The sequence below is a fragment of the Nannospalax galili genome, unplaced genomic scaffold (genome assembly GCF_000622305.1).
Source record: "Nannospalax galili isolate Female #2095 unplaced genomic scaffold, S.galili_v1.0 scaffold401, whole genome shotgun sequence".
Lineage (NCBI taxonomy): Eukaryota > Metazoa > Chordata > Mammalia > Rodentia > Spalacidae > Nannospalax > Nannospalax galili.
Genome location: NW_008343975.1, coordinates 216,716 through 229,625, shown reverse-complemented (window position 1 = coordinate 229,625; position 12,910 = coordinate 216,716). Strand labels below are relative to the sequence as shown.

Genomic DNA, 12,910 nt, shown 5'->3' with positions numbered 1-12,910 from the left:
GGGTGCCCTGCGCTCACCCGTAGCTCTTCACAGGAATAAGTCGGGAGGAATAAGTCATTTCTGGGCTACACATGCCCAGCATGGGTACTTTTTAAATATTTTATTATTTTTATTTTATGTGTAGGTGTGTATTGCCTGCATACAGGTAAGTGCACCCGTGTTGTGCAACGCCTGTGAAGGACAGAAGAGACTGTTGGATCCCCTGAAACTAGAGTTAAGAACAGTTCATAGCCACCATATTGGTGCTGGGATTCAAACCCAGGTCTTCTGCAAGAACAGTCAGTGTTCTTAACCACTAAGCCCTATCTCTAGCCCCTTGGTTACTTTTTAAAAATACGTATTTTAGACATGTTGGCTGGGCTCTTCTGTGAAATGAATATTCAGGTCTTGGGCCCCTCCTGTGTGTGAGTTTTCTTACCTGTCACAGTCTTCAGTTTATTATAACTTTTAATTCTTGTTGTTGACATTTTTTGCATATTTGCTGTTTCCTTGAAGCTGTTGTTTCATGTTTTTATTTTTCCTTTATTGACCGAAGGGGTGGGGCTCTGGTTTTTACTTGATGAGTGGATCTCTCTCTGATTTCTTTGCGTGCCAAACTTGGACCGTAACAGAATCTACCTCATAATGTGACTGTGGAGATAAAATTATGAATTCTGTTTAAGGGCTCAGCCAGTGTCTGGCACATGGGACGTTGTCTAAAAATAGAACAGATGCCTCTGAACCCTGACCTTCTTGGTTGTTTTACTGTTCTTAGCCCCAAAGCAGTCGTCTGGTCTGTCTCTTGCTGCGACTCTGTCCCCTGGTGAGCTGACTGTCCTCCTCCCCATTTTGTCCCCCTGCAGAGATGCTGTCCCCTCCTCCGTAGGCCTGAGGGATCAGGAGCGATGGGGACAGCGGCCTTCTCATCGCTATTGCTGATGCTGCTCCTGGCAACTGGAGAGGCTGACATGAAGGGACATTTTGACCCTGGTGAGGAAACTGAGTCTTGGGTCCCTGAGGGATAGAGCTTGGGGATCAAAACATCAGGGGGACCCTGACCTGTCCCATGCCTGTGCCCCTCAGCCAAGTGCCGCTATGCCCTGGGCATGCAGGACCGTACTATTCCCGACAGTGACATCTCTGTGTCCAGCTCCTGGTCAGACTCTACCGCCGCCCGCCACAGCAGGTATCTGACACCAGGTGCTGCCCTGAGGGAGTCCCAAAGGGGACCTCAGTGTGTCCTTTCAGCCCCATTGACACTCATGCAGTGTGGTGGGGGCAGGTTTTAAGTAGACCCAAGGGCCAGGCTGGCAGTGTGGCTCAGTTACAGTGATTGCCTAGAACACAGGAAGCCCTTTGCTCAATCCCCAGCACATCATAAACTGGGTGTGGTGGTGCGCACCTATAATCCCAGGAGGTGGGGGCAGGAGGATCAGAAGTTCAGGGTCAGCCTTGGCTACATAGTGAGTTTGAGGCCAGCCTGAGCTACACAAGACCTTGTTTCAAAACAACAACAACAACAAACAAACCCCAACAAACAAAACAATAACAACAAATTCAGGTCAAGTGTTCTGAGTGCTTTCCTCCTCCCAGGCTGGAGAGCAGTGATGGAGATGGGGCATGGTGCCCTGCAGGGCCCGTGTTCCCCAAAGAGGAGGAGTACCTGCAGGTGGACCTCCGGAGGCTGCACCTGGTGGCTCTGGTGGGCACCCAAGGCCGCCATGCTGGGGGCCTGGGCAAAGAGTTCTCTCGAAGCTATCGTCTGCGTTATTCCCGAGACGGCCGCCGCTGGATGGACTGGAAGGACCGCTGGGGTCAGGAGGTGAGGCTGGTAGGGAGGCATCACAGGAACCCAAACAGCATCCTTCTCTTTCCAAGGTCTAGTTGGAGCATCTCCGGCAGGAGATGGCCTTGAGTGCCACCCAGTGTTCCAAACCTGGCCAGTCCTGGCCTCCTGGTGTCCTGCCAGAATCTCCAACTTACCATTGATGTCTCCAATGGATCTTGGTTCCCATGCCCACTCCAAGCCTGTTCCTTTCCCCACGTTCTCAGCTCAGGAAATGTTCCCCCTACTGTGTGGTAGTTCAGACCAAAGCTAAGATGATGCCTGTGGCTCTCTCTCACCTCTCCACAGCCATGGTCAATCTATGCCACCTTTGTGGCATTTCCTGAAACCCATCACTTTTCCCTACTCCCCTTTACAGCCCTAGGCCCATGTGCCCTGTCATCCAGCAGAGATGCAGTCTCCAACTATAGTGTCTGCTTCTGCCCTTTTCTGACATCAAATCTCTACTCTGGGCTCCAGAGTAAATCAGGGGCCTTAGCAGATGTAAATCAGATGGGTGTGTCCAGCTCTCAGCCTAGCACTGGCTTCCTTTCTACCAGAAAAACCTCTCAGTTCCTTGGCTAAGTGCAGAGCTCTTAGCCTGGCCTAATTCCAGCTCCAGGAAACCCTACACCCTCTTCTGGCTCCTGAGGGCACTGCATTCACGTGCACAAACCCACATACAGGGCTGGCGGCCACACTGATTTTCTTGCTGTTTCTGGAACAAAGCAGGGCCCATCCCCACAGTCAGGGCCTGTTCACTCGCTGTTCTCTGTGTCTGGCAAGCTCCTCCCCGAGACACCCACTCTCTGCTACTTCATCCGGTTCTCCCCGGAGATATCTCCTCTTGGAGATCCCTCTCTGGATACCCACCTCACTGCTCCACCCCACACACTGCCTCTTGTTCCCTCACAGCTGTTTCTCCAGTGGACTCTCAGTCCTGTGTGGACGGAGTGGCTTCACTGGAGTCATGCCTGGCCCAGAGTGGGCATTCGGCTAGCTGCTGAATGAACAGCAGGAATGGGATGAAGCAGTCAGGGGGTGCTGAGGCAGGATTCCAGGGGCTAGGGTGCTGGTAGGATATGGGTACAGTGGAGCGAGTGGCCTGGAGGCACATGTAACCCGACAATGGGAGCTGCGGTGGAACTGAAGGTGTTTGGGGCAGTGGGAAGCATCTGGGATCACTGCTGCAGAACCTCATTTTTAAAATGCTCAGCTGCACCCCATGGTGCTATGTGCCATCACCCTTAGTGGCCCCTGTGAGCTGGGCCAGGGAGCACCTGAAGGCTGGGAAGTTAGCCCTGATCTTGAATCCTGCCCACCCATCACCCCTTTTCCTGGCCCACAGGTGATTTCGGGTAATGAGGACCCAGGGGGAGTGGTGCTGAAGGACCTGGGGCCTCCCATGGTGGCTCGGCTGGTTCGTTTCTATCCCCGGGCTGACCGGGTCATGAGTGTCTGTCTGCGGGTGGAACTCTATGGCTGCCTCTGGAGGGGTGAGTGGGCCAGTCCCCTAAGAACCCCTTTCCAGGTTGGGGACCCAGGGGTGGAGGATGTGCCGAGGGACAGCAGGGATCCTTTCCTGTCGGGAAGCTGTCGCAGAACAAGGAGGAACCTGGCTAGTGTCGCCTCCTCCACACTAATAAGAAGGGCTGAAATCACTCGGGCCCCATGTCTCTAACTCCCCTCTTCCCATCCTTCCTAGATGGACTCCTGTCTTACACAGCCCCTGTGGGGCAGACCATGTACTTATCTGAGGCCGTGCACCTTAACGACTCTACCTATGATGGATATACTGCTGGCGGGTGAGAGGGGTGACCCCACAGGACATGGAGCTTGGGATGGGAGAAGCCAGGTGTGTGTGCTGTGGGGCAGGGAATTGCCTGGGCAGTGAGATGGAAGAACTAGAAACAGGTGGGGCCACAAGAGACAGGCCAGGAATAAAGGACAGGTAAGGTGACCACTAGCCCAATGGGCACTTTGTATGAATGAGAAAGAGGCACCCTAAGGCCAGCATGGTGGTGCATGCCAACAGTGGCCTGGAACTCATTGTGTAGCCAGGCGGGCCTTGAACCTGTGGCAGTCTTCTGTCTGAGCCTCCCAAGTGCTGTGATTACAGGTACGAGCCATCATGATGGGCAAATTAGTGCCCTTAAAAAGAGACCCCAAGTCAGGCACGGTGCAATCCCAGAACTTGGGAGGTGGAGGCAGTTGCGTTAGGGGCTCATCCTTGCTGCACAGCAGGTTCTAGGCCAGCCTGGGGGACTTGAGATGCTGTGGCTAAAAGCAAAACAAGGCACCCCCAGCTAAGAAGAGTGTTGGAAATGGTATGTCTACCTTGTGATTGGTCTAGGGGTGGTATAGGCAGGAGAAGAGACTGATGGGTTGGGGTGGACTGGGGATGGGACCAGGCTGTTCCCTGTGCAGGTTACTGTTGGGGTGTGTGTGTGTGAATACCTGGGTGGTTGGTACCCTCTTTCCTCAGCTTTTCTTCCTGTTCCCTCCAATCAGGCTGCAATATGGTGGGCTGGGCCAGCTGGCGGATGGCGTGGTGGGGCTGGATGACTTCAGGCAGAGCCAGGAGCTGCGGGTCTGGCCAGGCTATGACTATGTAGGTTGGAGCAACCACAGCTTCCCCAGTGGCTATGTGGAGATGGAGTTTGAGTTTGACCAGCTGAGGGCCTTCCAGGCCATGCAGGTGAGTGAGCCCTGCGCTCCCTGGGGACACCAGTGCCAGGGGTGCTGCTGGGGAGTGCTGGACTCTCTTGGCCTGACTCTGTTCCTCCTCTGTCCCCCAGGTCCACTGTAACAATATGCACACGCTAGGAGCCCGCCTGCCGGGCGGGGTGGAATGCCGATTTAAGAGGGGTCCTGCCATGGCCTGGGAGGGGGAGCCTGCGCGGCATGCCCTGGGAGGCAGCCTGGGAGACCCCAGAGCCAGGGCCATCTCGGTGCCCCTGGGTGGCCGTGTGGGCCGCTTCCTCCAGTGCCGCTTCCTCTTCGCGGGGCCCTGGTTACTCTTCAGCGAGATCTCCTTTATCTCTGGTAAGCCCCTGGAGTGTGCCCAGCCTCAGCCCTGGGCTTGCCAGCTGATCTGACCGCTAACCTTGCGGAGAACCAGAGTTATAGGTTCTTTTATGGATTGTTTTTTTGTCTTTTTGAGACAGGGTCTCCCTGTAGCCCCAGCTGTCCTGGAACTCACTATGTAGACCAGGCTGGCCTTGAACTCGCAGAGATCTGCCTGCCTCTGCCTCGCAGAGTGCTGGGACTACAGGCGTGCGCCACCACGCCCAGCCTATAGATTGTTTTTTTTAAAAAATGTTTTGATTAGCTGGGCTACAAACCGTCCTTAACTCTAGTTCCAGCGGACTCCGAAGCTCCTCTCTGACCTCTGTGGACTTGCCCTACACAGGTGCACTCACATACATGCAGGCAATACACTCAAACACATAAAATAAAAATAATAAAATATTTTTTTAAAAAGACCAAAAAAAATCTTTTAATTTAATCTATTAAAACATAATTTATTTACGTGCATGAGTGTTTTGCCTACATGTAAGTGCACCATGGGTGTGCAGTGTCTGTGAAGCTGAGAGGACAGCATCAGAGCCCCTGGAACTGGAGTTACAGATGATTGTGAGCCACCATGTGGGTGCTGGGAACTGAACCCGGGTCCTTTGGAAGAGCACCCAGTGCTTTTAACCTCTGTGCCATCTCTCCAGCCCCTACTTTTATTTTTTTGAGGTAGGGTCTCATCAGGTCATTCAGACTGGCCTCAAACTCACGATCCTCCTAAAGGCTAGATCTCCTTTGTTCCCAGATCCCTCTGTCTTTCCATAATGACCCCCTCACTGGTGACCCATCCTGAGCCAGAGTGACAGCACTGCTGGATAAGCCTGAAAGACTCTTGGATTAGTTCAGAAGTGGCCTCTTCTCTTAGCCATGCTGCCCAGGCCCCTCTCCCTGGCTCCTCCCATGAGCCTTCCACTTCCCCGCGCACAGGGACTCCCAGACTGCTGCACCAATGATTCACGTGCTCTAATAGTTGGTGTCTGGCTGGCCAGTCCTGGCTTGATCAACCCCCATCACCAACTCAGTCTCAAGGGCCTGTGTTCCATCAGGTCCTCTCCTGATTTCCATTTCTCTTTGCTCCCTTCCCTCAGATGTGGTCAATGACTCCTCTCTGTCTCCTGGGGGCACCCTCCCTCCAGCCCCCTGGTGGCCACCTGGACCACCTCCCACCAACTTCAGCAGTTTGGGTGAGCAGTCCCTGGGCACAGTTCTTCCCTAGCTTCCTTCTCCTGTGGGGTGGGACACCTGCTGTGGTGCTGACCTTTCTCCTCTGCTAGAGCTGGAGCCCCGGGGCCAGCAGCCTGTGGCCAAGGCGGAGGGGAGCCCGACTGCCATCCTCATTGGCTGCCTGGTGGCCATCATTTTACTGCTGCTGCTGATCATTGCGTTAATGCTCTGGAGGCTGCACTGGCGCAGGCTGCTCAGCAAGGTGGGCAGGGCGTTGGTGGGCGGGGCCTGCTCAGTCAAGGTCTGGCAGGGTCTGCATGGCTTAGGCTGATACCAGAAATAGACACCGCTTTAAAAAGTTTAGTTCCAGCACTGGGGAGGCAGAGGCAGGTAGATCTATGTGAGTTCAAAGCCAGCCTGGTCTACATAGTGACTATAGGGAGACCCTGTCTCATAACAGAAAAGTGAGGGTCACACTGTGTGAGTTGGTCCTGTCCGGGATGAGAGGAGGCAGCAGTCACCACAGCCAGGAAGGAGCAAGAGCCAGAGTCCTGAGACTTGAAGGGGGCGGGGCCTCCAGTACAGGTAGCAGACCAGACCCCAGGGAGGAGTCAGGAGAACCAATCTTGCCTCACTTTCTGCCTTCCTAATCAAACTCTGTCAAACTCTGGCTGAGCGCTTTTCTGACTAATCCCAACCAGCCTGTTGGGAACGAAACAGTGGGACGAAGGTGGCAAGTGACAGGTGCCTGCATTCCCTAACCCTCAACTTCCCATATCGGGGAGGGTGATGCCCATTAAGGTTGATAAATAGGCCTGATCAGACTTGGGTTGGGTCCTATGGAGCTGTAGTTGTACCACAGCTCTATGAGACAACAGACCAACTCTGACCCGAGAGCACCAAGACGCCTGTGTTAAGCATAGCTTAATGTCGCCCATTCCCATAACAAGGCCGAACGCCGGGTGCTGGAGGAGGAGCTGACGGTTCACCTTTCTGTCCCTGCGGACACCATCCTCATCAACAACCGCCCAGGGCCCCGAGAGCCGCCCCCTTACCAGGAGCCCCGGCCTCGGGGGAATCCACCCCACTCTGCGCCCTGTGTCCCCAACGGCTCTGGTAAGACCTGCTTTGTTCAGTCCCACCTCGTCCTCTGTTTTCTTTCCTGTCCCTCTCTTTTCTTGTTCCCTTTTCCTGAGAATACCGGTTTCAGTTCGTTTTCTTATTTCTGTGCCCCTTCATCACTCCATGTCCCCACCACATCCTCCCTTGAGGATTCCCTATTACCTAGAATGCCATGGGCTTATCCTGTCTGTGTCCCTCGTGTCTTACCTTCCCTGTCATGCCTCTCATTGTTTTCTAGACTGACTCGCCACGTTGTCCTTTCCATCCACCTGTCTTCCCACCCCCACCATCTGCCTATATTTACATATCCACTTACCCAGCCTACCATGCATCCATCTGCATATCCATCCATTCGTCCACCCGTCACTCTTCCATATGTATCCATCCCTTCATCCATTCATCTAACCGTCCTGCCATCCAACCACCCATCCGCCCCACCACCCATCTGTATTAGCTATGCATTTGTCTATCCATTATCCACAACTCTGACAGCAGGTTTATCACCATCCATCACCCATCCATCTATCCACCATCCATTTAGCTCAGCAGCACTCTCCAGGTCCGTGTTTTATCTGTCTCCGTCTCCTGTACTTTCATTCCTATAAGCTCCCGTCTTACCCTCTCCCAGGTTTCCGCGTCTGTCTAGCCTTGAGTCTCACCCCTTCCCCGTGTCTCCCCCCTCCTTCTCCCGACAGCGTTGCTGCTCTCCAATCCGGCCTACCGCCTCCTTCTGGCCACTTACGCCCGCCCCCCTCGAGGCCCGGGCCCCCCCACACCCGCCTGGGCCAAACCCACCAACACCCAGGGTAAGCCCCTCTGCCGCTGGGCTCCGCCAGGCACCCCGCACCTCTACTGGGGCAGGGAAAAGCCCTCGCCTTGCAGTCCGCTTCCCCGCTGTGGCCTCTGCTCTCCTGAGCTCCCCAGCCCAGCTCTGCTGCCAGGAGCCAGGCGGAAGGCTGCTGCCCCCTCCTCCTCTCCCACTGCTCTCCAGAGCTGGTGCCCGCTAAGACTGTAACGCCTCCTTTATTTTCCCCTCTCTCTAGAGCTGCGAGGAGGAGGGCCTCGCCCTGGGCTCTTGCCCTCTCCCCCCTGTGTCCTTTCTCCGCAGTCCCAGAGGTGAAGGCTCTCGCCCACCCCTCCTGTCTGCTCCTCCTCCCCTCCGTGTTGCCTTCTCACTGTGGCCCCTTCCCCAGGGCCTAGAGGGGACAGCTCTGCCTCCCTCCTGTCTGTAGCCATCTTGTTGTGGGGGCCGTGAGGACCTGTCGCCCTCTCCCTTCTCTGTGTGCCCTGTCTCTGCCTGTCTTCGAGCTTGGTGTATTGGGGTTGAGGGTGACTGTGGTAGGGAGGGCAGAGCTGACAGCAACAGAAGCAAGTGTTGAATGGGACAAGGGTTGGATTGTAGAGGGACTCGTGGCTGGGACCTCCTTCAGATAATGGAGGAACCCCTCTTCCAGCCTAGACTTCTCACCTGTGGTCTGACCCTAGAGGTGAGATTTTTATGGTATCTTCAGCTTAACTACTTGTGTTGCCTTGAACACCTCTTCTGGGGTGCGTAGTACTCACCTCAGGTGGTACCTGCTCTGGTTTGAGCTGGTGGCCAGGACATCAGGGGCAAGACAGGCTGGGGCCTCTGGAAGACTGGGGCCTCTGGAAGACTGGGGCCTCTGGGAGGCTGGGGCCTCTGGGAGGCTGGGGCATGGAGAACCATGCTGCTCAGGCTGCCCCTGATGCCCCGTCCTGTCTTCTCTCCCCACCCCTCTAGCCTGCAGTGGGGACTATATGGAGCCAGAGAAGCCGTGTGCCCCCCTTCTGCCTCCGCCTCCCCAGAACAGCGTCCCCCATTATGCCGAGGCTGATATTGTCACCCTGCAGGGCGTCACCGGGGGCAACACCTATGCTGTGCCGGCGCTGCCCCCAGGGGTGGTTGGGGATGGGCCCCCCAGAGTGGATTTCCCTCGGTCACGGCTTCGCTTCAAGGAGAAGCTCGGCGAGGGCCAGTTTGGGGAGGTAAGGAGGATGCCTGCCCTGTGTCCATCCTGCCTGAACCAGATTGGAGCCACGCCTGCATGTCCGTGTGACCCCGAGCCTTGCTGTGTGTGCTGTGCTTCCCCCTTCAACCCTGTGACCTTGTGACCTAGCAGATGAACTTCAACCCTCCAGGTGCATCTGTGTGAAGTGGAGGATCCTCAGGATCTCATCAGTTTTGACTTCCCCGTCAGTGTGCGCAAGGGACACCCCTTACTGGTGGCGGTCAAGATCCTACGGCCAGATGCCACCAAGAATGCCAGGTGAGGCATGGCGTCTGGAAGGGAGGGGCACGAAGACCAGGGGCAACAGAGCCTGGTGTGTGGGAAGGAGGCCCTCGGGAGAGGATGCAGGCTGCCCCATGGTGTCCCCCCCATGGCACTCCCCCCAACCTTCTTCTCTAGGAATGATTTCCTGAAGGAGGTAAAGATCATGTCTCGACTGAAGGACCCAAACATCATCCGGCTACTGGGTGTGTGTGTGCAGGATGACCCCCTCTGCATGATCACCGACTACATGGAGAATGGTGACCTGAACCAGTTCCTGAGTGCCCACCAGCTGGAGGACAAGGCGGCCGAGGGTGTCCCTGGGGACATGGAGGCTGCCCAGGGGCCCACTATCAGGTGCTCACATACCCTGGCAGGGCCTTCCCAAGAGCACCCTCACTCCAGCCTGAAGGAAAAGGAGGGGAGCACGGGGTGAGGGGCAGGCAGAGGTCGGGGGGGCAGGACCTGGGATGAGGCATCCATGTCCATGGTAATCCAGGAATCCAGCCAGAATGCGGAGGGGTGAGGTTTCCTCCTGTCTCAGTGTAACACAAGCTCCTTGGATGGGTGGAGTGGGGACTTGCTGCTGTTCCAAAATTCTCTGTACCAGGAGCAGGCGGGACGTTGGGGATGTAGGGGTGGACTTCTCTTCCTCTCCTGGACAGGAAAGTGTGAAGCAGAGAGGCGTCCAGGCTGCCCCCAGTGACCCTCAGTCTCTGGCTCTTTTACTCAGCTACCCTATGCTGTTGCATGTGGGGGCCCAGATCGCCTCGGGCATGCGGTATCTGGCCACACTTAACTTTGTGCATCGAGACCTGGCCACCCGGAACTGCTTGGTTGGGGAAAATTTCACCATCAAGATCGCTGACTTTGGCATGAGCCGGAACCTCTACGCCGGGGATTATTACCGGGTGCAGGGTCGGGCTGTGCTGCCCATCCGGTGGATGGCCTGGGAGTGCATCCTCATGGTGAGCAGCTGGAAGAGGCAGGGGACGGTGGGAGGTGAGGGGGGGCGCAGGACACCAGCTGCCACAGTGGCTGGCTCTGTGGCTCCGCAGCCACTGGTCTTCTTGGGCTGCAGTTTCCTCGTCTGGAAACTGAGGGTCTCTCTGGCTCAACGGACTGGAAAAAGAGGGATTGGTGGGTGCTGGGAAAGGGATCCAGGAGCCAAGAGTGGGTACCGGGGTGGAGTCAGGGTATTACAGAGGTAAGAGATGGGAGGAAGCTGGGGATAGAAGGAAGATAGAAGGTCAGGACCAGCAGGTAGGAGGCAGGCAGAGAGAAGGGATGGGGAGAGAAAGAGGGGGACAGGGCATTGGTGGGGGGAAGAGAGGAGCAGGGGAAAAGGGGGTGCTAAGCAGAGGGAAGCCTGGGGTCAGGAGTGGACATGGGGCTTCCCCACAGCTACCCTGTCTGAGATCTTTCTCACCTTCTCATGCGCCAGGGGAAGTTCACGACAGCGAGTGACGTGTGGGCCTTTGGGGTGACCCTGTGGGAGGTGCTGATGCTCTGCAGGGCCCAGCCCTTTGGGCAGCTCACCGACGAGCAGGTCATTGAGAACGCCGGGGAGTTCTTCCGGGACCAGGGCCGGCAGGTCAGAGCAGAGGGAGGGTGTGTGGACTGTGGTGGGAGCCATGGGGGGGAGCATGCAGTATGGGTACTCATGCTATTTGTTCCTACTTCTCATCCACACTGTACCTCAAAGGTGTACCTGTCCCAGCCACCCGCCTGCCCGCAGGCCCTGTACGAGCTAATGCTGAGGTGCTGGAGCCGGGAGCCCGAGCAGAGGCCGCCCTTTGCCCAGCTACATAGGTTCCTTGCAGAAGATGCGCTCAACACAGTGTGAACTCGAGACCCTGCAGCCTTCTCCCACTGGGAGCTATCCAGGGGAAGCTGGACATTACAACAAAAGAAGCCTTCAGCACCCCACCCCACCGTCTCCTGACTGGCCATCTAGAGGCAGCCTGACTGCAGGTGGGCTGGGCCTGCCCAGGGAGCTGTCGCCTCTGTCACTGGATACACAGTCCTTTCCCATTCCTCCCAAGCACCACCCACCCAGCTGGCCCTGTGGATGGGATCCTTTCTGACTTCTTCCAGCCATCCCCTGAGGAAGGGCAAACATAAGGCACACACTGAACACGGCCTACTGGATCACCTGGGCCCTACTGGACAACACTGGTTCCTGGGGAGGTGGCTGTGCCCCAGCCTCCTTCCTGTCACACACTGGACACCGTCGGCTGAGAATCTGGGGGTGAGGAGGACTAGGAGAGAAGACATGTTCCCTGTGCCCACCCCTACAGTGGTCTTCAGCCCTGACTCCCCCTGCTCCATCCCCTGACACACTGGACCTAGGGGTGGGTGATTCCTGCCCTGATCCTCAGCCGAACCCCCTTCCCACCTGCCGTGCTGTAGTTAGATGGTCTCGAAGCCTGTATGTTTCTGTGGAGTAAATACTGGGATTGGGGGACAGAGGGAGCAATGCCCCCAGGCTGGGGGTGGGCATCTCTATCGTAGCTGCCACATTGGTTTTTCTATAATCACTTGGGGTTTGTACATTTTTGGGGGGAGAGACACAGATTTTTACACTAATATATGGACCTAGTTAGAGGCGATTTTAATGCTCTGCACTAGGCAGGTAATAATAAAGGTTGAGTTTTTCCACAACTGTGAGCAGGTTTCCTGGGTCTGGGTGGAATCTGCCTCCTGCCCCTCACTCTCTCAGCCTATTCTCTTCCCTCTCCAGTCTGTGTCTCACACCCCGTGTGGTCCAGCAAGTCACCTGTTGCTACTTAATCCAGACCTCTGCCAGTCAGGCCAGAGGAGCTGTGTCCACTTGGACACTCCTCAGAAGACCTGGAAGGAGGGGCTTCAAGCCAAGGGTGCTGAGCATTTTTTTGGTTTGAGGCAGGGTCTCATGTAGTCCAGTCTGGCCTCAAACTCCTTACGCAGTTATGGCTGGCATTGAACGCCTGATCCTCTTACCTCTACATCCCAAGTGCTAAGACTACAGACTTCTACCATAAGGTTTCTGAGCAGTTTTGTTGTTTATATGTGTCATGAGCCCCACTGGGACGTCTGGAGAGGACTGCTGATTCTTCCTTAGAATTTTATTTTATTTTTTAATTTTTACAAAAACTTTATTGAGAATTTCATACATGCATATAAAGTGTTTTGATCAAATCCATGCCCACTCCCTCCCCTCCAACATTCCCCCCTCTGAAGAGGTAACCCTAAAATCTTTTAAAAATTAGATACAAGCTCCAAATGCTTTTGACATTTTTGGCCTTGGAACAAAGTATGTTGCTAAGATGCCCAAGGACATTTTGGCCCAAGGACTGGCTACATTTCTTTGGGGTCTTTTTACCCTTGCTGCCTAACCAGTTCCTACCTCCTATTCTTATGACACCATCCTCTGAAGGGGTTACCCAAATCGCCAATAGGGAGAAAATTTTCT

General features: G+C 55.5%; 1 protein-coding gene across 3 annotated transcripts; it reads left to right on the top strand.

The window, feature by feature from the left end:
* Positions 1-812: 812 nt before the first annotated feature.
* Positions 813-12,120, top strand: Ddr1 (discoidin domain receptor tyrosine kinase 1). 3 transcript variants are annotated; one of them, XM_008840324.3, is made up of 17 exons: positions 813-969; positions 1,063-1,165; positions 1,573-1,801; positions 3,153-3,300; positions 3,510-3,609; positions 4,316-4,502; positions 4,603-4,849; positions 5,968-6,063; positions 6,154-6,305; positions 6,994-7,159; positions 7,861-7,971; positions 8,928-9,172; positions 9,326-9,453; positions 9,595-9,813; positions 10,190-10,424; positions 10,901-11,050; positions 11,162-12,120. In XM_008840324.3, the coding sequence occupies exons 1-17, from the start codon at positions 885-887 to the stop codon at positions 11,300-11,302; spliced, it is 2,742 nt and encodes a 913-aa protein (XP_008838546.1). In that variant the 5' UTR covers positions 813-884; the 3' UTR covers positions 11,303-12,120. The 3 variants fall into 3 exon arrangements, with proteins under 3 accessions (XP_008838546.1, XP_008838547.1, XP_029422886.1); XM_008840325.3 differs by lacking the exon at positions 7,861-7,971 and having other exon boundaries at positions 818-969; XM_029567026.1 differs by lacking the exons at positions 7,861-7,971; positions 8,928-9,172 and having other exon boundaries at positions 818-969; positions 7,076-7,159.
* The last annotated feature ends 790 nt before the right edge of the window (positions 12,121-12,910 follow it).